At 41.7% G+C, this 25,056-nt stretch overlaps 1 protein-coding gene and 2 pseudogenes across 1 annotated transcript in view; 1 reads left to right on the top strand and 2 right to left on the bottom strand.

The window, feature by feature from the left end:
* LOC104744620 lies at window positions 3,825-7,656 on the bottom strand (annotated as a pseudogene).
* LOC104744619 lies at window positions 7,830-10,657 on the bottom strand (annotated as a pseudogene).
* The window catches only part of LOC109129051, a 3,194-nt gene continuing 1,299 nt past the window's right edge, over window positions 23,162-25,056 (top strand). Inside the window, exon 1 of the mRNA XM_019236605.1 lies at window positions 23,162-23,188. Within this exon, the coding sequence (XP_019092150.1) occupies window positions 23,162-23,188 (27 nt within the window). The remainder of the gene's footprint in view (window positions 23,189-25,056) is intronic.

The raw sequence follows: 25,056 nt of genomic DNA, 5'->3' as shown, positions 1-25,056 counted from the left end.
TGCTAACTACGGCTACCCGAAAATATGATGAGAAGAAAGCGATATATGCTTCTCGTGAAAGAAAGCTGAAGACAATTGAGGATAGCATCAAAAACATGAAGAAGAAGGACCGAACCAACGAAAAGGAATACCAAATCATATCTGCTGAGCTGAGAGATGTGCAGGAGAATAAACAACGTTACCTAGACTTACAAAATCAAATCATCGGGGACATCGGGGCACTCCTAGAGAAATACGTTTCACTCTACCGTTCTTTCCAAGGAATGCAATTCACCGCTCACTAACTATATTATCTTGCTTTCGATGTTTTTTCTTTATTTCCAGCTTCTTTCATCATGATACCATAAAATAATTAATCAATTTGAAATTTTTCCCTTTTTTTTTTTGTTGAATTTATCGTATGTATTTTTTCAATAATTGAAATAAATCTAAGAATGCCCCAACACTCGCTCTGCATATCTGCATATATCTCTAGAACTTCTTTACGTGTATCAGACACTTAAAACCTCGATGATGATCGGCATGTTAATTTAGACGTTAATAACACACAGTGGCCATGCATGATGATCTGGCACGGATGTTTCTTTGTTTGGTATCTATTTGGAATCCAGTAGTACGAGTTGAAAGCATTTACACTTTAGAAACTTGTCTACATCGATCATTTAAACTGACACTAAATTCACATGTATATGTATCAGACCCTTAAAACCTCGATCTTGTTAATGAGCTTTTTTGTTTAAATCGACGTACGCGGTATATTTAATTTGTTTCAAAAATATACATATGTTTTCGATTATCTAGCTACGTGTAGCTAGTACTTATTGGTTTTTTTCTTCTCAATTTCCCTTATAGTAGTATTTATTACTTAAAAACAATAACACTTGTATATGCAACCATTTGTAAAAAAAAAATTATAAATATCTTTGCCTGATTGTTGTTTTTGATTTGTTAAAATAGTTTTATTTTAATTTCATGTTTACATTTATTTATTGTATAATGAGCTTTTTTGGTTATCGTATGTTGTGTAACTTTGTCAAAAATTTTGAAAAAATTGTATGCATGTTAAATCAAGTTTATATTTCATTCAAATTCAAAATCATTTTAGTTTCTTTTGTAATATATATGTTTTTAAACCAACACCTATAAGTCAAACTGATGTGGGACTTTATTTCAAAAACAATTTCTACACTAAATTAATATATTATGTCGGTTTTTAAAAATTTACATCTCAACACATGAAAAAAAAAAAACTAGATTATATGAACAATGTGTTCATGCAAATGTTCTAAAAGTATAATCAAACAAAAATAAGAGGAAAATTTGAATAAAATATACAAATATCATAAAATTAATTAAGAAATAATAATTTTGTTGACATAATTAGAGGAGAGATAAAATTTAGTATTTCCTTAAATAATTAACTAATAAAAACGAAATTAATTTTGTTTTTAAATAAGAATTTCAAAACTTTCCTTTTGAATTATAATTAATCATCTTCTGTACATAAGGTTAATGGCAGTTTCAGTAATTAAGTGAAATTTTTTGAACAATGTACAAAATATACTTTTCTTCTAATAATAGAATAAATATAATGATTAATAACGAATTTCTCTCTGTTTAGAGGAAAAATCAGACGATCCATCAGTCTATTGAGGATGTTGGAAAGCAAAAACTGAAAACAAAGCGATATTTCCCATGAATTCAAAACAATTTAAATTGCCTTACTTCAAAATTTGAGTTTAACATTTTATAAGCGATCAATACAGATTTCATTGTGCACATATTCATAATTTAATAGTACGAGCTTAATTACGTGATTAATTTATAACATCTATAACCAAAAATAAAGGAAATTCCACGTCCATGCATGAATTGGTAGATTGATAATGATATTTTCAACTGGTAGATTGGTAGGTTTAACGAAGCAGGTGGAGGAATAAAAGATTGAGTCGGAATCGATAAGTACTGGACAGGCAACAAGAAAGACTCGATACTACTAATAATAATGTAAGATGGGCAGATAATAAAATCCTCGAGGAAGAGGTCAAAAAACCTACGACAGAGGAACAATTGACGTGCCCCGGTTAAAGCGGATTTGGATAACGAGAAGCGTGAATTAACACAACTACAAAGGAAAATCAGTGCCGACATCATTGAACTCTGCTAGGCCAACAAGTTAAACGTCTCTACTTATTCAAGATTCTGATTACTCTCCAATGAGTAAAATTTATTAGTTTTTTTATTTTATTTCATGAAGCAAAATTTATTAATTGTATTTTATTATTTTATTTTTGCTCTGCTTTACGTTAGTGTGAGTTACAGATTTTATCCTCAATCAACGCTAGCTGTTTAAGTTTGAAGTTTATTTTTGTGATACAGAAACAAAAATTAGCTCAAGACCACAATATTTTCTATTCTATAATATACCAAGAGTTTTGAACAATTATACCAATCATACAAAAAAATACAAAAATGCCACAATAGTTAATGGTTTTTTTTTTCCTCTTTTAATTAAAAATTGCTGTGTATTTGGCATAAAAAATGGCTCATTTTTTTTTTTTGGATAACAAATGGATATTTATTCCTATTTTTATATAAAATGAAATTGTCAAATCCGAAAAGTAATCATCCCAACCAGTCTTAGCCATACCCTCTCTTCATCTCTCTTCATGTTTGTTTTAAAGATGGTGTTAAAGTATCTGCTGTTATAGAATCGATTGAAACAGAACTAGCTAGCATCTTCTCTGTTTTGAATCTGGAGGCAAAGAGAAGTAGTAATATTGGTGATTTATGTGTCACATTAAACTTTGGTGAATCTGAGGTTTGTGTGTCAAGAATTCATGATTGTGCATGTAGAATTGATTGAAACAGAACTTATTAGCGTTCTCGGTTTTAATTCTGAAGTCATAGAGAGGCGGCATTGGTGGTTTAAGTAGCATGGTTGTGCTTTAGATTCTTAAATGAAAGAAACTTTTATATGACTAGCATGTATAAATATGTATATGCTTTTGTGGAATGTTTTACAACAGAACTTGTATCTGCTTCAAGAGAACCCAACTCTCAAAAGAAGCCAAGAGAGAAAACATCAGAGGCAACATGTATCATAGCTGAAACACAAAGAAGACAAAGAAGAATGCTATGGAAGTGGAAGACAAAGAAGGTCCATCTTCTGCTGCTTTTAAACATCTCTGCAGTTTCCAGGTTGGTGGAAAATGGAAACCACAAACCGGTGTTATATGTCAATCAAGACTCTGATGATCTAAACGCTGATAATGCTTGGTAGTTGGTGTTGTAGATTAAGTTGAGAATAAGAGATGAAATGTGGCAATGTAGATGATGCAAAAGGGGAGTATGAATTTGAAATAATAACTGTGAGTGGTTTTAGTTGCGGGTTTTGGTCTTTTTATGTGTCCAAGACATATCTATCTATCTGTATAAACAATGGTAAGAATTGTGATTTATATAGGCATCAGTAGTGGAAACGTCGAAAAGGCCACTCCCAAAGCTCCGGAACACAACTCCTGAATCAACTCCTGGGTATGAGGAAAACCCAGTGCCTCAAGGAACATTGAACATAACACAAGTGCGACATATCATGCTTCTCTACCAGGGCAAAGCTCAAGATCACAACGGTTCAATGAGTGTGAACGAGATAGCTGAAAAGTACCGGATTGATGTCTCTCAGGTCCAGAAGATCACCCAGTTCCTGTCTTTGCCTACAGAGGTTAGTGATAAGCAGAAGAAAGAATATGATTAAAGTAAAGGCTGTGTTCGTTCATACTTATAACTGGTTCGTTTCTCTTGTCCTTGCTGGTTTTAGAAAGTTTTGTGCATCGATGTGTAACACAGAACCAGAGATGACATTGACTTCGATTTTTTTTTTTTTTCTTTTCTGTGAGCAATAATGTCAAACAGTGTAGCTAAGAATACAAGCTTTTGTCAATGAAGCCATGATTCTTTGAAAACAGCAGTAACACATTTTACTGATATAAATGAAAAGATTTAGTGAAAATCTACTGTTCCTAGTATGAAAGAGTTTGCATTATTGGGGTCTGTTCAAACAAAGTAGGGAATCTTATACTACTTACTCAATAGCAAAAAAAGAATAAGATTTACAAGTTCATGTCAAAAAAAGAATCCAGTGTCGATAAAAGACCTTCACTGTTCCTTTCCAGCAGACTAGAATCTGTCGAGTTCGTTAAAGAACACTCATGATGAGAATATGGATACAATGCTTCTCCATTAAAAAACTACAACTATTTCATTTTATGATAAACATACCTGAATTTGCATCTCCATCGTCAACTTTCTCATCATCTGAGTGGGGTTTCTCTTTCACAGATTTTGATCCTGAGTGCCTTTTCTTGATCTTATGATCTTCTTCTGAACTAACTGGAGATAATAGATCTATCGCCCCGTCTATTGTCACCTCCAGGAGATGAAGACCGCAATCTTTCATGACGTTTTGACCTTCTTTCTCTTGAACTCTTCTTCTTCTCTATTGATCTTGACCTGGAGTGCCGCTTATGTCTTGATCTTTTTTCATCAGAATATCCCGGGGATGACCTAATATCTCTCCCTTTCTTACCCTCAGTTGATGGTGACCTCGACCGTCTTCCACTCCGACGCTTGGACTTTTTGTCCCTGCTCCGAGTCTCCTTGTTATAGCTTCGCTTATCTTCGACTGATTTCGACCTGGACCTCCTTCGACGTGATCCTGTGTTTCTGTCTTCATCCAGCTAACCTTTCCCAACAGACCTGTCTTTCGTTTCCAATGATCTAGACCTGGACCTGGACCTGGACCTTCCCCTCCTCTCTTTCATATCATAGTTCTCATCTAAAGATTTTGACCTGCGCCTATTGGGACGGAGATTCAGATCTCGTTGTCTCGTTGCAGACCTTCGACCTGGACTTTCCAATGATTTCGGGTCTCGTTGCAGACCTTCGACCTGCAGCACAAACATTCTCAGATTAAACCTTGATTACTAAATGCATTCAGAAAGTAGTAACTACAAAACAAACGGAAGTTAATAGCAAGATACTAACCTGAAATCTTTTCTTGACAACATCGAGTGGATGACAAACAAGTTTAGAAATGGTACCAGCAGCTAGACCGCAAAGGAAGAGCTGAAAGCTCGAAAGGCTATCATTTTGATTAACAGAGCTTGATGAAGAAGATCTGTAACGCTGATTATAGACCTACAGCAAGATGAATACCATCAGTGAGATGTCTCAATTCCTCATTTCTAGCCTCATCCTTCATATCTGCAGTATCTTCCGCTGATCTAGATCTTGAACGTGTTCTACGTTTGAGTTTGTTTTCTTCCTTACGTCGCCTCGGTGATCATGAACCAGCACGAGATGATTTCTTATCTCTTCGTGATGAGCTGTCGCGTCCATGTCTTGACAGCTCTAAATCTTCTTTTCCAGATTTTCTCTTTTTGGGACTTACACTCCTACTTCTCCTTAAACTGGAAGAATGGTGTTCATCTGATCTACCCTATCTCCTATATGACCGCCTTCTCCCCTCATCCGTTGATCGCCGGTGATATCTTAATGGTGATCTCGATCTATGGCTTCTTGGGCGACGAAAAGGTGGTGAATAGGACGGAGATCTCCGCCTTCGCCTGTAACTAATTGGTGACTTTGACTTCGATCTCGACCTCACAGGAGAGTTAGATGGTGACCTGCACAAGAGAGGTGACTATCAGTTCAAGCTTTCAAAAAATGACAACGTTATCAAAAAAGAGAAAGGAGCAGGCCATAGGTAATGGAGAGAAACATCTATAAAATTTGTATTGGAAGCCCACCTAGACTTATGATGAGCTTCTTTTTCATCATTTCCAACTCCATCAGGTCTCAGTTTCCTACTTATCTCTGCAGCTCTAGCTGCTGCAAGCTCGGTGGCAGACATCATGGTGGCAGCTCTATTTGCTGCCTGCTGAGTGGCCACGGCTTGTTGCATTAGTATAGCCTGTTGGAATTGCATCTGCTGCATCGAGACGGCCTGTTGCATCATCATTGGTAGTGAGGACGAAGAATTATTTGAAGATGGTTTCTGAGGAAGTGATTTTGCAATCTCAACATTCAATGGTCTACCAAAGACTTCCGTATTGTTTAATGCCAAAGCAGCTGTTGCTTTTTCCGAATTTGAGTATTCTATGTAGGCAAGGTTCTTTGAATCAGTTATACTACAGTCAACTACTGTGCCACAGAAGCTAAATAGCTGCCTAAGTTGTTCAGTTGTAAGCGATGGACTTAGGTTGCTAACTTGGAGAAATTTCTTCAATGAATCCCCCTTCTCTCCTTTTTCTGGAGAACCTAAATCAGAAGCTACTTTAACTCATGAGTATCACAAAATAAAAGAAAGCTAGATAAATCTAATGGGAAATTCAACTTGAGACCCATAGATAAATATGGAGAGACTAGCAACGAAAGGCACAATACCTAAAGATCCCTTGTTTGATTGAGCCTGTGCTTGCATCTGAGAAGCATGAGCTTGAAGGGCTTGTGCGGCAACAATGGCCTGCGCAGCAGCCATTGCTGCAGCAGAAGGAGCCATAGGCACCTGACTTAGGTTACCCATACTTGTCGTTGCAGCTATAGCAGTCATCAGCAAATTCTGAGGAGGGTGGTTTAACTTGCACATAGTAGTGTTCACACATCTACCATTAAGATATTCCCGACAGACTTCCCCAAGGGAAGCTCCAACTCCAGGCAAAATAGCACCACCTGAAGGACCAGAGGAAATGCCTGGAACCATTCCCAACAACCCCGGGAAAGCACCCGAAACAGAACCTGTGTAATTCGGCATGTTTGGCATGGTTTGATTTATAAGATTCGAGTATGAAGCTGGAGCAGAACCCATTATGCCAGTCGACGAAGACCCTGTTTCAGTATTTCATAAAGTCAAGACCGTTTCTATATACATACATAAAGAGAAACATGAATCGAGACGATAAGATTGATTTACCTTGGCTAAAGAAGACAGGAAAGGTGGAATAACTCCCATCTCCAACATCTTTAACCACCTCCTTGTTGATCAGTACCACCAACACCAACACCAGGAGACACTAATCAAAGCTCCACCATTAGGAACCTTCCTTCCATCTGAATCCTTTGTGACAACAACAAATGTACAAGGCACACAAGCCGCGTTCCACCACCAACCCCAGCACCAGAAGCTGTGGACTTGCTAGGATCCACAGGACCAATTGGTTTCCTTGACAAGTAATCAGATTCATCATCATCTGAATCACTATCAGATTCCTGATGTACCATTGAAGACGGTGCAACAGCTTCAATCAAATGCGTGGTTTGTTCTACACCTCTGAATGTAGCTTCAAAGGCTGCTTTTGCCGCAGCGTCTTTCTCACCTTCGTCTTTGATTTTCGCATCTTCCGCATGTTTCATCCAAAAGGGCTTACCAGCAGCAGCGGCTGAACCACGATCTGAAGCCATCAAAACCAAAAAGTACCAATTTGTTTTTTTTCTTCAATCTCAGATGAGAGCTAAATCCCTAATTCGGGAATTACAATCGACAAGAAGCAGAGCCTAAGATTCCATTACCGAATAACTAAAAATAGCAGCAGAATGGTGAAATCGAAGGTTGTATTTGCAGTTTTAGGGTTTCTGAGAAATCTAAAACGACGAAGGAAGAAGAAGAAAAAGGTCGAATCTTTTTTATCTAAACTAACAACATTCATTTACTTCGCTATATTTGCAACTTTGGTCCTCATATATGTCAAACTTACATATTTGATCGCATACTTTCAAAATTACACGTGAATCAAATACGTAAAAGTTCAGAATACGCTGAGAAAGTTTATGATAGATGGGAGGTTTGCATGTAACATTGTAACTAACAGATAAGAATTTTTCAATTCCAAAAGTAACACAAAGCAAGACAACTATAAGGTAGGTTGTTCTTCTTGGTACTTTCACTTTTGGGAGGATTCATTGGACTGGAGTTCTTCACGGGTTTGCTGCACAAGTATTTTCTCAATAGCATCCATGAAGCCTATCAAGTTTTGCCGGGTCTGTAAATCCAAGGAATTCGCTAGTTCCTGATGAGTAGAGCAAGAGACAAATTGTTAAGCATAGCTAACCAAAAGAACTTAACTGTATTTGTTAAGTATAGCTATTACTATCTTAGAGGTTCGATTTTGGGATATTAAATAAGACTGACAGCAATGACCAGGAGAAGGAACTAATAACACCCCATCCTTATTTTTACCAACACGAGAAGACCTTTGTTTATAATGGAACTGTAAAATCGAGAAGAAAGTGTTCGAGTTTGGAGAAACAATGTCTTACCTCAACTTTGCAGATAACGCTCAGAGAAATTCCCTTTGACTGATTGTCCGAGCTCTTGAGAGATGCAAGCTTCAATGGGGTATTCAGCACTGGCCAACCATCAGAGACCTTTAAAAATGCATCAATACCTCCAGCTATATGAGCCACAATTGTTTCATCTTTGTCGTAGTATTCGAAGGTGCGCCTGTCATAGGATCATAGCACATGATCAGATAACTCAAATGACATGAGTTAGCTACGAAAGATAAATTCAGCTCTTAAACTGCTGAACGGGAAGGCTAACCTGATTGTTTTCGAACTCGTCACAATGTATTTTCTCAAAGTGGTTGAAATAATTCCATCCTGCACTTTGGCGACAACCCACTGGACCGAAGATCTTGTGTCTAGGACTGCAGAGTGTAACCTTACCTGCCTGCAGTTTTAAGATATGTTATGACACACTCCTTAATATTAAACAAAATGTAACTTTGGTAACTGAGATACAGTTTTAAGATACAGTTTCAGATTGATAAGTAATACAGATTTCAGGACATAAAGAAGCTAGAGCACAGACCTGAAAGAATCAGCAGCCTTGATGATGTCTCCTATGTATATATCATTTGGAAACATCTGAGAGAGAAAGTAGATTTCAATTTTATTCACAAAAAGGAACAGGAATCAACAAACAGATACATTTATCTAGATCCATGCAAAACTAAAACATAACAGTCAGCAGTGAAAGAACGGAGAGTGTTGTTACCTCCAATTTTGTTATCTCTATAGTTTTATCCTTCAGGTATATTAGCAATTCATGTATCAATTCAGATGGCTCAGTAGTGTGTTCAAATTTGCGCTGTCCAGGCAAGCCGTCTAGTTCTGGAATATATGTTCGGAGTTGGAGCCTAATAAAGTTTCCATCAAACTCGAGCACCTTCAAGCCTGTCAATGCGTCCTCAACTTTTTCTGCAGCATCAAACCTGAAGGTAGAAGAAGTGAAGAACTCTAATGAAGACAGGGTAAGGATGTAAATATGAAAGCACATTTAAATTACCTTTTACGTATAGAATCCAGATCTTCCAATGACTTAAGAATCATCTTTTTCTCCTCCATCTGATTTTCGAGTTCAAAGATCTGAAAAAACATGTGGAAAAGGGTGTATATAAACTAAGAAGATAGGATTTTTTTTTTTGCCTCAGCGTGCTCGGGAAAAGTAGTTTAGTACACTCTACCACATTAGCTCTAATCGATCAGGCAAATCAAGAGTTGAAATAACTGAAAGATAATATTGTGAAAAGATGAAATTTTTGTTGAGATATATACATGTTTCACACACACACACACACACGCTTCTTCTCCTAAAAAAACCAATAAAATACCGCACCTTAAACTTGTCATCATCATTCACTTCATATACTTCCATTGAGCTGCTAGATGGTGGATCCTAAAATGAGAATCACATAACCCTCAAAAGTAAGAATCACATAACTCTCACTGAGGAATTATAATGAACAATGTATTCAAGACAGTAACCTGTGATGACATAGAATCCAGAGACAATAAAAGACCTTCAAGATCCCTTTCCAGCTTACTAGAATCTAACAAATCCATAACAGAAAACTCGTGTTATAAAGAAATATAATAGGTACCAATGCTTTCTTAAACATGAAATAAGCAGAAGAAAACTAACATAATACCTTCAGCATGAGTCCTAGAAAGACGTTCAATCTCTTCAGAAACTTTGGCACTTTCAGCCTCTCAAATACTCCAAGTAAGCATCTGTGACATTCATATAAAATCTTTATAACATTTACTAAATTAAACCTTTACTCAAGTCTTAAACCACCAGGAAACAACAGTTACTAAATTCTCACAAAGAAAGCAAAGGGTTCAAAGCAAATAGCAAACCTGAATCTTCAACATCCAATAAATCAACATCGGTGTAATCTTCAATAATCTCATTCACCTTCGTCTACACAAATCCCATAAACATGTGAAACATTTAGCCATCTATCGAGATACTTTAATTAGACCACAAAAACCCCAAATTTATCGCAATTACTTGAAACTGAAGAACAAAATCTTGGATCAGAGTCTCGGAATTGGATTCTCCAGGTTCGTCTCTGCAGTTCCGGTGAATGAACTCAAGCTCTTTCACGCGGCTGAGAGAGAACAAAACAAAATAGATGAACAAGCAAACACAAAACCAAGGACTCGAGAGAGACGAGAAAGAAAGAAAAAACCCTGCGAATCGCTTGGAGATCGAGAGATACGTCGTGGGTATCTTCTTCCATTGAAGAAAGCTTCAGCCTTGATGATGAATTTTGGCGCTTACTATTCCAAGTGAAGAGTGTGTTGTGTAGCGGTGAAGTTGTAAGCAGAGAAGACGATTTCAAATTTCAAATGGGAAAGGTTTAAGAGAAAACATAACCTTGTAAAATCACCCCTCTATTTGTCCTTATATTCGACATTCAACCCCAAAACTATTTTTTTAGTCAGTTAGATCCTCAGAATTGGAGCTAACTACAATTCCGGTTCAATTTATGATGGTCAAGTAGTGGACCGGTTGGTTTGTTCTGTTTAAGTCTTTAGAGATGTTCTGTTTAGAGATTTAGCTTTTGAAGTACAGTCCTTGAATTTGATTTATATACATAGTGTATATGAATCAGATTTCAATACTCCAAAACAAAAATAATTTTTTTTGTTATAAACAAAATTTTCTTATATGGACTTACGAATTTTTATAATAAAGTATCTCAGATTAACTAGTGCCAAAAATTCAATTTGCTTTTAATTTAATTTATTTTTCCATTTAAATAGTTGATTTTTTTCTTATAACTAATTGAATTATTACAAGATTATATATATATATATATATATATATATATATATATATATTACTACTAATAAAATGGACAATTTGAACTCTTTGAGAGTGTCCACATCGGGAAAACTAAGGAGTTCAAACACAATACCAGAAGGCTTTCATCAAATCAAGGTTTAATGTAAGCAAAATCAATTTCTAACTTCCTCTTTTTTCCAAATTATTCGTGAGTGGTGAAGATGTCGATCCTTCTTCCTCATATGTTGCCTTAATCTGATTACTACTAATAAATTAGTTGCTGAAACTAAAAGGATCGGATGCAACGATTGTAGATAGATGAGGATTAAATCTATCTACACACACGAGACCATGGAAGATGCTGTATATCCGTAGGCTTATCAAAATTGATACGACTATATGAAGAAATTGATACGATTAAATCTATCTACACTCACCCGCGCTCGGGATAGGCGGCCTAACTCGCCGTCTTGATTTTTTGGATCTACCGACGACAAACCAGGCAGGACGGAGAAGTCCTCCCCCTCAGGCAACATCAAGCATCCGACCGACGAACTCACGACTACATGAGAGTTCGGCCGCCCCAGTCGTTCGCTTGACGAACGCGGGACCTTGCCCCAAAATCGAGGAAATCAAGTTGCAGATAAGCGGCATGAGTTCGCTCCTTCATCGGGCTATCAGCACAGCTCCAAAGATCGACAGGATTGTCGAGGTGACCCGACAATCCCTTTTACTCAGCGGATCTTGCGGGCCGCCATACCAAACGTTAAGCTGAAGCTCCCAATATACCTGGGGGACAAGGACCCGGTCCAATTCATGAGATCCTTCATGGGGACCATGGCAAAGGCACGGTTCACCGACGAACAGAAAGATGTTGGGTGTTGCCAGCTATTCGTCGATAGCTTTTCCGGTCCTGTCCTGGTTTGGTTCACGAGGCTCGAGCTTAACTCAATCGACAACTTCGACCAGTTGTCCATAGTTATTCTCAAACATTACCGAATCCTCACTAAGCGGGGCGTGACGAGTTCAGACATCTCGGAAATGACTCAACAGCCCGGCGAATCCGTCGGCAGTTTTCTATGCAAGTTTAAGGAAAAGCTGATGCGCGTCACTGTCCCAGAGGACGCCGCAATGGCAGCCTTTAGGAAGGGTCTAATTCTTGGATTGCCGTTACGGAAGGATCTTAACATCCGGGAGCCCAAGGACCTCGATGACGCGCTACATCGAGCCTCAATAATTGTACTCGACGAAGACGAGGACGCTCAAATAGCTGCAAAGATAGTCGGACAGTCATCCCACCTCCCGAAGGCTAAAACTTGTGACGAGCACCACGAGCCCGGAAAGCACCACGATCCCCAAGATCGGAAGAAGGGGTTGTTCACATGGTTTCCGAAGTGGACGACCAAAACAAGCAGCCATCTGAGCCAAAGGAGCTATACTGCGATTTCCATATGATTGCCGGTCACTCTACACACGAATGCGTCCATCTGAAGAACTACCTATATGGAAAATACCTCTCCGGCGAAGTCGAAGCCACTTTTCAGCTGAAGAGCGTCCGCGGAGGCAGAGGTCGCCGAGGGGGATGGCGAGGCGGACGATCTAATGGCGGTCACGGTGCAGCAGATGGTGGAAGGGGCTACAACGGCCCGAATAACGGTCCTCAACAGCCAGCCAACCATGTACTGGCAAACAATCAAGAAGAGACACCCTAGGCAGACGAACTGCCTAGCCCTCCCAAGCGGCAGAGAGGGCAAAACCCTGAGCGGGCCAACTCCCCTCCCCGAGGTCGAATAACTATGATACTTGGCCCACCAGAAGATTGCGCCGACTCCGTCTGCGCATTAAAGAAAAGGGCACGCCAAGTTTGCAGTCTTCAAACAGCTCCGAATGAACCTCCATTCTGCTAGGACCCTATATCGTTCACATCGGAAGATGCCAAAGGAATCCATCACCCCCATTCGGATTCTTTAGTCATCAAAGTTTCCATGGGCGACTTCGACATCGAACGAGTCCTGGTGGACACGGGAAGTACCGTCAATGTACTGTGCTGGCAAACGCTAGAAAAAAATGGGAGTCACACTAGAGCAAATGAAACCAGAGTCGCGAACATTGGGATTGCCAAAAAGTCCATGGGAGACGTAAAGCTGCAAGTACGAGCCGGCGGAGTGACCCGGAAGACTAAGTTCGCAGTCATCGATGCGCCTCCGATCTACAACGCCATTTTGGGGGTACCGTGGATATATGCGATGAAAGCCGTACCATCAACCTATCACCTCTGCCTCATGTTCCTGACCACCACAGAAATTTGCACGCTTTATGGCGATCAGAGAGTATCCCGAACTTGCTCTGTTATTAAAAAGAAGCAGAGGAAGACCGAGGACGCGTAGCAATTACAAAGCGGGGACCATCTTACCGGTCCCCATAAGCCGGAGAGAGATCGCCTCAAGTCTCTGGAATGTCGAATCATACAGGCGAACATCGACCCTTCCGATCCATCACGCACTGTTGGCGTCAGGGCCAAGCTAGAGGAGCACATATAGACAAAACTGATCGCTTTTCTACAATCTCGGTCTTCCACATTCGCCTGGTCAACGAAGTACATTGTCGGAATAAATCCCGACGTTATCTGCCATAAGCTTAACATTGATCCCACGTTCAAACCGATCAGGCAGAAACGCAGACGTCTTGGTCCAGATCGAGCCAAAGCTGTTCAGGATGAAATCGAGCGACTGCTCAAAGCTGACCAGATAATGGAGGTCCAGTACCCCGATTGGCTGGCCAATCCAGTCGTGGTGAAAAAGAAGAACGGTATGCATGGATTTCACCGATCTCAACAAAGCATGCCCTAAGGATAGCTTTCCTTTACCGCATATACACCGTCTCGTCAAAGCCACAGCTGGAAACCAACTGCTCTCGTTCATGGATGCCTTCTCAGGTTACAACCAGATCGCCATGAGTTCTACTCACCGCGAAAAAACGGCGTACATTACAGACAGGGGAACCTATTGCTATAAGGTAATGCCGTTCGGACTGAAGAACGCTGGGGCAACCTACCAACGTCTAGTGAACATGATGTTCCCAGATTTGCTTGGAAAAACTATAGAGGTCTACATCGACGATATGCTAGTCAAATCTTTGATCGCAGAACAGCACGTCCAGCACCTCGCCGAATGTTTTGACATCTTTGATCATTTCCAAATGAAACTGAATCCAACGAAGTGTACATTCAGAGTTACTTCAGGAGAATTCTTGGGGTATATTGTCACTGAATGGGGAATAGAGGCAAATCCTAAACAGATCAAGGCCATACTGGGACTGCCATCACCGATCAACAAGCGAGAAGTGCAACGCCTTACTAGCCGCATCGCAGCCCTAAATCGCTTCATCGCTCGGTCAACAGATAAATGCCTCCCTTTTTACCAACTCCTCCGCAGAAATAAGGATTTCCACTGGGACGAGGAATGCGAGGTCGCCTTTCGGCAATTGAAGGAGTATCTGACCTGCCACCCAGTTTTAGTCAAATTGGAAAACGGGAAAACACTATACCTCTATGTCTCGGTCTCCAGTTCGGCAGTCAGTGGCGTGTTAGTTCGGGACGACCGCGGGGATCAGAAACCTATCTTCTACACGAGTAAAGCACTCAACGACGTGGAATCACGGTACCCCATGCTGGAGAAGCTTGCCCTCGCCGTGATCGTCGCCGCACGAAAACTCCGGCCCTATTTCCAGTTGCACTCTGTCGTCGTGTTTACCGACCAGCCACTTCGAACTATCCTCCATAGCCACCTCCAATCCGGACGCATGGCAAAGTGAGCAGTCAAGCTAAGTGAGTACCATATCGAATATCATTCTCGTCCAAGCCTGAGATCGCAAGATCTGGCCGACTTATCTCCTGCGCTTGGTGACCCCACTCCTAAGGAAGAGCATTGGACAATGTTCATCGACGGTTCATCAACACTGGAGTGGGACTCATTCTCCGATCTCCCACTAGCGAAATACTCTAGTAAGTACTAAAGCTCAACTTCAAAGCATAAAACAACGAAACGGAGTATGAAGCCGTTCTTGCAGGACTTCGATTAGCACGAGGACTCGGAGTGACACACTTGCAAGTCTTCTGCGACTCCCAATTGGTAGTCACCCAATTCAGCGGAGACTTCCACGCCAAAAACAAACGAATGGGAGCATATCGGCAGTTGGTCCGAATATTATCCGAGGAATTCACGTCTTTATCTCTAACAAAGGTCTCACGGAACAAGAACGCGTCAGCTGACACCCTCGCAGCTTTGGCGAACCGTTTCGACCCTGATTTGCGGCGCACCATCCCGATCGAATGTATCGACACTCCTAGCAATCGATCATGACAGCCAGATAGCTGTAATCAACGAGGACTCGGTTCCAATGGAAGTGGACGAACTGATAGAGGACCTGACGGACATCACGAAGCCTCCGGATGATTGGCAAATCGAGATCAAACTCTATATCTCCGAAGGTATCGTCCCGACAGACCGATGGGCAGCTCGACGCTTGTAGGCTCAAAGTGCCAGATACATCCTCTTGGACGGGGAATTGTTTCGCCGAAGTGCGTTAGGAGTGCTCCTTACCTGCGTTACTCGGGACGAAGCTGAAAGAATCATGATGGAGGTACATGAAGGCGAAGGTGGCAATCACTCTGGCGGACGCGCACTCGCCCTCAAGATAAAAAAAAGATAGACATTATTGGCCTACCATGATAGCCGATTGCGAAGCCTTCGCAGCAAAATGCGAAGCCTGTCAGCACCATGGATCAATGCGGCACGTCCTGCCCGAACTGCTGAATACCGTGACAGCTCCATATCCCTTCATGCGATGGGCCATGGACGCTATTGGACCTCTGCCGGCAACAAAATCTAAGAAGTATGTCCTAGTGCTGACCGATTACTTCACCAAATGGGTGGAAGCAGAATCCTTCACAAGGATCCAGTCCTTAAATGTAACCAATTTCATATGGAAGAACATCATATGTCGTCATGGACTTCCATACGAGATTGTCACCGATAATGGCACGCAATTCACCTCGCTCATCACCAGACGTTTCCTGACGAAGTTTCAAATCCATCTCAGCACTTTGACTCCTCGATACCCGCAAGGAAATGGCCAAGCTGAGGCCACGAATAAGTCGATCGTCGATGGACTCAAGAAGCGACTCTGTCGAAGGAAGGGAGCATGGGTAGACCACCTCGATGGCGTATGGTGGTCCTATCGCACAACCCCACAGCGGGGTACGGGACAATCCCCTTTCTCCCTCGCGTACGGTCTCGAAGCACTCATCCCAGCAGAAGCAGGAGTCCCGACACTTCGTCGTACCATGATGGTCGACAATACCGAACTCAATGACAAGATGCTGGTTGATCACAACAATTTTGCCAAAGAGCTGCGCGATCAAACTCTAGTCCGAGTGCAACACTACCAAGACACTGCGGCTCGATATTATAACAAGACTGTTTGTCAGCGGTGTTTCAACGAAGGTGATCTGGTTCTACGGGAAGTTTTCGAGAACACCAAAGAAGTTAACGCCGGTAACCTTGGCACTCGGTGGGAGGGTCCGTACCTCGTATCTACGAACTCATAACCATGGCCGGAGAACAGATCCAAAACTCGTGGTATGCGGCCCACTTGAAACGTTATTACTGGTAAGCCGTTGTCACGACCTTAACTAGGGGTTTTCAGGAATTCGAACTCCATTTATCTTTCGTCTGTAATACAAACTACGGTTGGCTTGATCCCCGCTTTCGGGTACGTAAGCAATTCCTTGTCTTTTTAAGATTAAGTGAATGCAGCTAAGATATTAATAAAGTTTTTTCCCGGCTGAAAAACTTCTTCTTTATTTCGAATACATTTAGATCGGCAATTCGACAGTATACGAAATTCCGCAAAACTAGTTTCATTGTGTTATAAGACTTCGCTGAAAGTCGTTTGGATTAGTTTCCATTACACTTTGTCTAAGAACATTGCTTCAAATCCAAATGGATAACTTCCATCGCATAGTTTGATAATTCGAATGCAAATAAATAAAGTTTTTACAACTAAGTCAGGATCAATCGCCATGACATGCTTTGGAGAGAGAAGAGACGCAAAGGGGAAACCCCCTCGACGAATCAGGGTCCTAAATGAGAAAAGAAAAGTATCGTCCGAACTCTGATTTCATGACGGTCCGAACCCCACCATTACCGTCTTGGGTCCTAAATGCAGGCGAAGTGGAGGACGTGGACCAGACAGATCATCCGCCAATGGTTCCTCCACCGCTACCTTGTCCAGTTCGGCTCGCCAAAACTGACGAGCCTGCTTTAAGGCCTGAAGTCTCTCCCGCGGGACTTCGAAGCCGCTAGACACCAAGCCTTCCAAGAAGGTACACGGGCCCTCGACCATATGCCTTTAACGAAAGATTGGGCTAGCCGACTCCAAAAAATATGCGTACCGTCTCAACCTATCGAGGGAAGCCCAATAGGCCCAGATATCGGTAGTAAATGGAGGTGCGGTATCCTCCAGGCGTTGGCAGTCAGCCTCGAAAAGAACAGGCACCTCCATACGTGCAACCTGTTCTCGGCACGCCGCATGCGCGGCAAGCAGCCCGGTCATACGCCACCTCTCCAAGAAGAAACCTTCGGCGATCATCTCGTTCAAGAGCCAAACAGTCCCGTCCAAACGGTAAAACCAACAGACCTAGGCCAACCTACGGCGTCTCGCCGTAAGATGATCCCCCAGCATATAGCAGCGAGCTCGATACCTTCTGAGCTCCTGACATATGTCGCACCAGTCATATCGACATACGGGACAGGTGCACGAACTAGGAACGTCTCCAACGTTTCAGCACGCCGGAACCGCTAGCCGAAGCGGCTATTCTTTCCCGGGCCTGTCTCAGCCATGCGGATCGAGTAGTTACCATCTTTCTTTCTATCTCTTGAATTTGTGAAGTTAGAATGTTTCGTTCTCCCAAACCTTCAACCCTATTTATATAGGATTGTGGGAAGTAACCGCCGCTTAATCCACCAATCAGAATGCAGCGAAATTTTCGCTGCGTCCCAAGAATAATTCTCAATGACCGTGTACAACATTTAATGAAGCGCGTCTCTTATTTCCAAGAAGAAAAAATGAGATTTTCCTCGAAACAAAAATTAAACAAAAAAAATAGAAAAAAAGAAGAGGAATATGTATACATATATCTCAGTTCTTAATCCGGTCTGGACTAAGTATTTATTGGTTCATACCAAACTCGCTCCTTGTTGATACCCTGGCCAGGTGATCAACTTGCGTAACTACGCACTATTTCTGAGGATAAGCAGACCCCAGAGTCGTTATTTCGCACCTGACCTTAACATATAGGGATAAGCCGGACCTAGAGTATTTATTCCGCACCCGATCCTTCAATTGTTGGGATAAGCCGGACCTAGAGTTCTTATTTCGCACCCAACCTTTAGTTCAGACGGAATAGTTAGCCGGACCCAGAGAATAACTTCGCAGTCCGACATCCGAACTAGAGCAAAGGAGATAAGCCGAGCCCATTATCTCGCCCTCCGACCAAACATATCTCGTAAAGAATAAATAGCCAACTTTTGAGGCGAGAATCGATGTTTTCAACCATCGCTTAACAAAAATTGTCTGATGTAAGTCAGGAGATGTCTCGCTTCTGATACTTTTTTAGAATGAAATAGCAAAACAATGACTGAGTATAGAAAATTTTCGCCCACTTTGTTGCGGTAAAGTCATATTTCGATTTTCAAAGTAAAATTCAAATTTGCCTTCTACAATGCGGCTGAGTCTTATTAAATTATCAAACAAAACATCTTAATTCCGAACCAGTGCGCTATTCACGGCGATCTCACGAACACTCGTCTTGAGTCGTTTCGGCATCAGCCACAACAATTGCAACCCAGTCTTCTCCCAATCCTTGGGGCGAGTCTCCAGTGCCCTAGCCTTCTGTTTGGACCCATCGAGCAAGTCAGTAGTCCTTTTCCTCTTTGCCTTAAGTATGGCAATTTTGGATTCCAGAGTCCTCAGCTGGCGGTCGATCCTGCTTCTTTTCATATGAAAGTACTGAAGATCTTGACTCAGTTCTTGATGCGTGCCTTCAATCTGCACACGCGAGGTCAACAACGAATTAGTTCGGAGCTGACATAGCCTGGTCTCCCACTTAAAAAGGAAAACGAAAATAAAGTAACGATTACCTGACGAAAAAAGGTATCGGCCTCAGCAATTCGGCATCGTTAACACGCCTGTTAATGTAAAACGGCTTGACGTTGCCTGGAACGAATTCACCAATCAGGGCAAGGTCCATGTGCATCGGCTTCCGATCTGATTCCCTTTGGCACTCGTTGCAGTACGCAACGAGACATGGTGGCAAAGCTGCTATCCTTTCGAACCCATTTGATCAACAGGTCAATTAAAACCTAATGTGTACTCCACCACGATCTAGTGGTATCGTTGTAACACTTCAGGATCGAATCCACAGAGACCAAACAATTGCAATATGAAATTATCAAGATCAAATATAGCTAAGACAATGAGAAAGATTGTGTTTTAAGTAACCGATTAAAAACAAGAAAGTAAATAAGTTGCTTTAAATCAAAAAGGAAATATCGGGTGCAGGGAATCATCAGGGATTATGATAACGAATTTAGATGGTTAGATGGGATGCATTAGACACCGTTCTAGAACTCAAATCACGGTTGTAAAGCTAACCTACTTTCGCAGCGTTAACTATCTATGCAATGAATTCACTAAACCCTAAACCGTCGTTTGGACCTAGCAAACCAAGCAAGCAATAAAGGTTCAAGTTTGATCTGTTCACAAGGTGCCTCAACTTCAGCTTTCGTTGGCTAAGGTCCACCTTGCTCACCTAAGTTCTTTTCCAGCAACTCACCAACACTTTTGGTGCCCCGATGAATTAAACCTAAGATCTTAATCTAGGTGATCAATCTAGCTTAAGCATTAAGAACAACAATAGATGAAGAACAATAAGATCAATCCCTAGTCTAACAAATCTAGCATCAATAAATCATAAAAACCCTTTCTGAAACCTTAAACCCAACAATGAAACTACTCAGCCATAGAGAAACAGAAACACCAAATCAATGATGAAGATAACATAATTGAATTGCAAAAGAATAGAAAATAGGGTTTAGAAATCTTCTCCAAAGTGTCAAGAAGGATTAGAGATCTTCTCCCTTAGCTCTCAATACAAAATAGTCTCAGAAAATAAAGCTTATATCTTTGGAGGCCGAGCCTCGTGCTTAAATATCAAAATAAAACCCTAAAAGTCGGTTTAAAACGAAAAAGGAAAACTTGAGTCGGGTACGGGGAATGGTCGATCTCGAGAGTGGATCAGCCGATCTGGAACATATTTCTGCTCTCACTCCATCTGCTTACTAGCTCGATCAGTCTTCAACCAATTTAGCTCTAGATGCATATTTTCACCCCAAAAACGCTAAGATTATTTCGAAATCACCTAGAACCTGTAAAGACTCACAAAAGACCAAAAGGACTCTAAAAGCACACTTGGACCTAACAAAAGACTCAAAACAAGTGTAAAAATTATAGTTAAAACCCTATAAAATGCAAACACATCACCATTCTCAATCCAATCTTTTGGGTGGGATTCAAGCATCTCAAGTTTAAATAGCAATTCACGTTGCACTTGTTCGATGCGGCAAGACGATCACGATACTCTGTGTGGCGATCTTCCACCTGATGGAGAAATTCTTCCAAATCGGGCATTTCTTCCGGTTTGACATGAAACATCAGCATCCAAAGAGCTCGGATGTTCGGGTAGTAGGTCGTCCCCCATTTGATAGCTTCGGTATTCGAGAATGTCGGGACATCGTTCCCGATTAGCGGGGACTCCACACTGCTAATAGAGCTCGACATTGCTTTGATTAAAAGTTTTTCTCAAGTTGTTTAGTTCGGAGATAGTGCCGGTTGATTTATATGAATATTGGGAGGTGAAACCCCTTTCCAAATTTCCAAATTCCGTGCAAAATGGAAAAGATACAATTCTTCGAAATTGTCAATTTCCTTTTCTGGTAAAAAGAAAAATTCCGACAGATAAAGGTAAAACCTAGAATTTATCAGACCAAAAGGGAAAATCGGCCGAACAAGTCGGCAATGTTTTACAAAGGAACTCAAGCCCATACCCAAAAGAGTTCGCGATATAAAAAAATTATATTAAAGTTAAACATCCGAGGCCCCGGTCAGATCGGCCTCGAAGACGTCAGCATTGGAGCCATGCGGAAGGCGAACAGAGTCAGGAGCCACGGTCCCGGGGTGAAGAAGTCCGAGGCCGAGCTTATCCGGGGACATCACGAGATCATTTTCTCCAGTGCAAGGATATCCATCGCGTTGACAATTTCCTCAGCCTTGATCTTGTTTACGTTGATCGCTGCGATTTGCTCTTCGGGAATAACAGCCCCTTTTTCGATCAAATACTATACCGTTTCCTGCACTCCCTTGGCTTGGTTCAACAAGTCCTCCATAGGTCGAACTACAGTATCTTGTTCGACTAGATAAGCTCTCACTTTGTCTAGTCGAGCTTGGGCTTTCTTCGCCGTTCGCTCCACCTTTTCGAGACGATCCCGCCGAAGTCTCTTGACCTCGAAGTCAAGTTTGGTTTTCAGCTCGTTACATATTCCCAGCAGCTCGGACTTCTCTTCTTCATGAGTAAGCTTGGACGAGGTCAGTTCGCCAATCCTCAGTTCGGATTGAGCAATGATGCCGTCCTTTTCGGCAATAAGGGCTTCAAGCTCCTTGCTTCTATCGTCTTTGGCCCTGCTGGCTGTACGGATTTGTTCCGCACACTCCTTCACTTTTTCAAGTTCTGACCCTGAACTCTTGTCGGCTTTGGCTCGCCTATCGTACAATCGGGACAACGTATTGATCTTGAAAGCAGTCTGTGGATTGAAGGAATACATGTCAGGTCCACTTACATAAAGTCTGAAAACTAAAAGTGTATTGGGATACAAACCATAAAGTGGGATTCGACGATATCAAGGAATGCTCGCTCGTACTCCAGTTTATCCGCTTCTGGTAGGATTCGACTGGAAATCTTCAAGTTCCAGAAAAGTTCGCCTGAAGCGGCACGGTTTCCAACCAGAGGGGTATCGCCAAAATAGTCAAAGGCGAACCAATCTGTCTTGTCATTCCTTCTTTTTAGATGGAATTGATCGGCAGATTCCAATCCGGCGTCGTTAGCTGAGCGCTTGCGGTTAACCGTCAGTTGAGGTTTGGAGGCTGAATCATCTCTGATCTCCTTCCCCTTGTTCGTTTTCTTCTTCTTCTTCTTTGATCCAGTTCCGAGTTGAGGGACGTCCTGTTCGTCGATCTGAGGACCAGCATCCTCTAGGACCAAGGGCAGAGAGTTGTTTTCTGCAGCGTTTTCAATGTCGGTTATGTCGACATTCTCCTCTGGGACCTCAGCTGGATCAACGGCAGTTCGGTCCCGAGTAGGCTCAATTTCGGCCTGAATGGCCTCTTGGGTGTCCCGGCGGATGATCTGGAGACTACCGGACTCAACAACACTGGATCCGCCGGGTCCCATAGCTCGTCCTAGCGAATTCGCGAAACTAGGGAAGTTTGTCCTGGCTTTGCCCATTGCTGTTTCGACTCGGATTCGAGAAATAAACTCCCACCGTCAATTTTTCCCGGATAGTAGGCGTCTCTGACGGATCGAAAACCTGGAGCTAGACGCGTCTTGAAGAATGGGCGATCTGGAAAACAGAGTGTGAGAAGGTTAAGACTGGTCAAAAGCGTTGCAACGAACCAAAATATATAAATGGCATAAAATCTACCAGGATTCACATTCCACACTCTCCGATGAAAACCCAGCGGGTCTACGAGCGAATGCTGATCCGGATGAAGAAATAATAGTTCGCCCACTTCTGGTGTTTGCTCACTTTCTTGCCGGTAAGGAAGTTGTGTTGTGGTCTCATGTTCACTTCCCAGAGATTTGAACTCTTTGATGCTTTGAAACTCGATAGTTGTTCGAAACATTGAACTCCGATGTCAACTCCGACTTCGGCAGCTAAGGTAAGAGCAGCGACAGAATTGAAAATGGCTCTGGGAACGAATTGACAGATTGCCAACCTGCGTCTATGCGTAGTGAGAAATTAATGTCGGGATCGGGAACACTAGTCGGCATTCGGTGAAATAACCCTCGTATAAGCATATATATCCTTCTGGAGGGCTCCAAGGGCGTTGATCTTCCCGCGGGATCACGATCGTAACGCCTCTGTTAAATAAGCCGCACGAGTTCAGCATTTTCTTAACGGTCTCGGTCGAACTCAAAGTCTTGTCACCTCCAATTCGCCCTGCGTGATCTAGCAAATGATCGATATCTTCGATCGAGAGTCCTAAGGGGACAAATCGTTCTTCTTATAGTAAGGAAACTTCTTGAGACGGTTCGGCGATTTCATCTTCATGACGAACTGGTACTAAAGCCAAAGGGTTCGACTGTGAAGACGAGGCTCCGGCTGAGCAGCGGATCAAAGGTAGTTGGACTTCGGAGCCCGATTTACTTGGTTCCCCGATCTGCGCGTTTCGATCTGGTTTGAGAGTTTTTCGCTTGGATGAGCGGCGAATTAGTTGTTCGCCTTCGATCTCTGGTGAGGAGACAGGTTCTGAAGTGCTCGCCATATTTTGAGTTCGGAGAGTGCGGAATTAAAATCGGAACAGTAAAATAAATAGGAGAGAGATCGGAGTAGATTACCTTTCGTTGTTGGCGGAAAGTGAGAAATGACGAGAGAAGGAACGTATTTATAGAGTCGAGTGGGCGGCAACCCTACGAAGAGTAATCATGACCTACGTGACTATTCGATTTTCGACCTATGCGGCCGCGATGCAAGCGACACGTGTCATTCGGACAACTCACAGCAACATGATGCGGAAATCCGGGTAAAATAAAATAATTCTTTATGGTTTAGATCGGATATTCTCTTTTCCGTAGTTCAAAATATTCGAATTGAATCTCGAATATTCAGAACTGGGGGGACTAATTGTTGGTGCGGGATTTAGCACCCCCAACAGATAATTCGAGTATTTAACCAGGAATCCGGTTAAGAATCCAATTAGGTTATTTAAGACCAATTCGGACGAATGAAGCCCAGCCTTGAAGAGGAAGAACCGAGTTCCACTTCGCCCGGCGGCCGACTCAAGGAATAAAGCAACTTTCCTTATCTTAGTTCATCTCATAAGGAAAGTTGATATTTTGTTCAATCTAAGAATAAGTATAAATAAGAGGAGACTTCCTCATTGTAAATCATCCGATTTTGAATACAATAATTCAGCTCTTTCTTTGTTCTTGGCAAAAACCCTAACTTCTTCTTAAAGAGATAAACTCATTTTCTAATTCTTTAGCTTAAATAAACTTCTTAGAGGGATTACTTCTTTGAATTTGTTTCCCCTTTTGACAAATTCATTGTGGAAACCTAGTTTCTACATATAGTGTTGTGATCAAGTATTATAGGCACTGTTATTAGATCTCCAAATGTAGCGTTAGTTTCAAGATTTCAATATTCCAAATGTGTGTGAAACATGTATATATTTTTCTCAACAAAATTTCATCTTTTCATTATCTTTCAGTTATTTCAACTTTTGATTTGCCTGATCGATTAGTGCAAATCTACTTTTCCCGAGCATACTGTCCTTTCAATTATAGTTTCCCCTTTTTCACATGTTTTTAATTGGAGGTAACAACACTCTCCATTCTTTCACTGTTGACAGTTATGTTTTAGTTTTGCATGGATCTAGATAAATGTATCTGTTTGTTGATTCCTGTTCCTTTTTGTGAATAAAATTGAAATCTACTTTCTCTCTCAGATGTTTCCAAATGATATATACATAGGAGACATCATCAAGGCTGCTGATTCTTTCAGGTCTGTGCTCTAGCTTCTTTATGT

The sequence above is a fragment of the Camelina sativa genome, chromosome 15, assembly GCF_000633955.1.
Source record: "Camelina sativa cultivar DH55 chromosome 15, Cs, whole genome shotgun sequence".
Lineage (NCBI taxonomy): Eukaryota > Viridiplantae > Streptophyta > Magnoliopsida > Brassicales > Brassicaceae > Camelina > Camelina sativa.
Note: the sequence above shows the minus strand (reverse complement) of the source record. Positions and strands in the feature narration are given on the sequence as shown.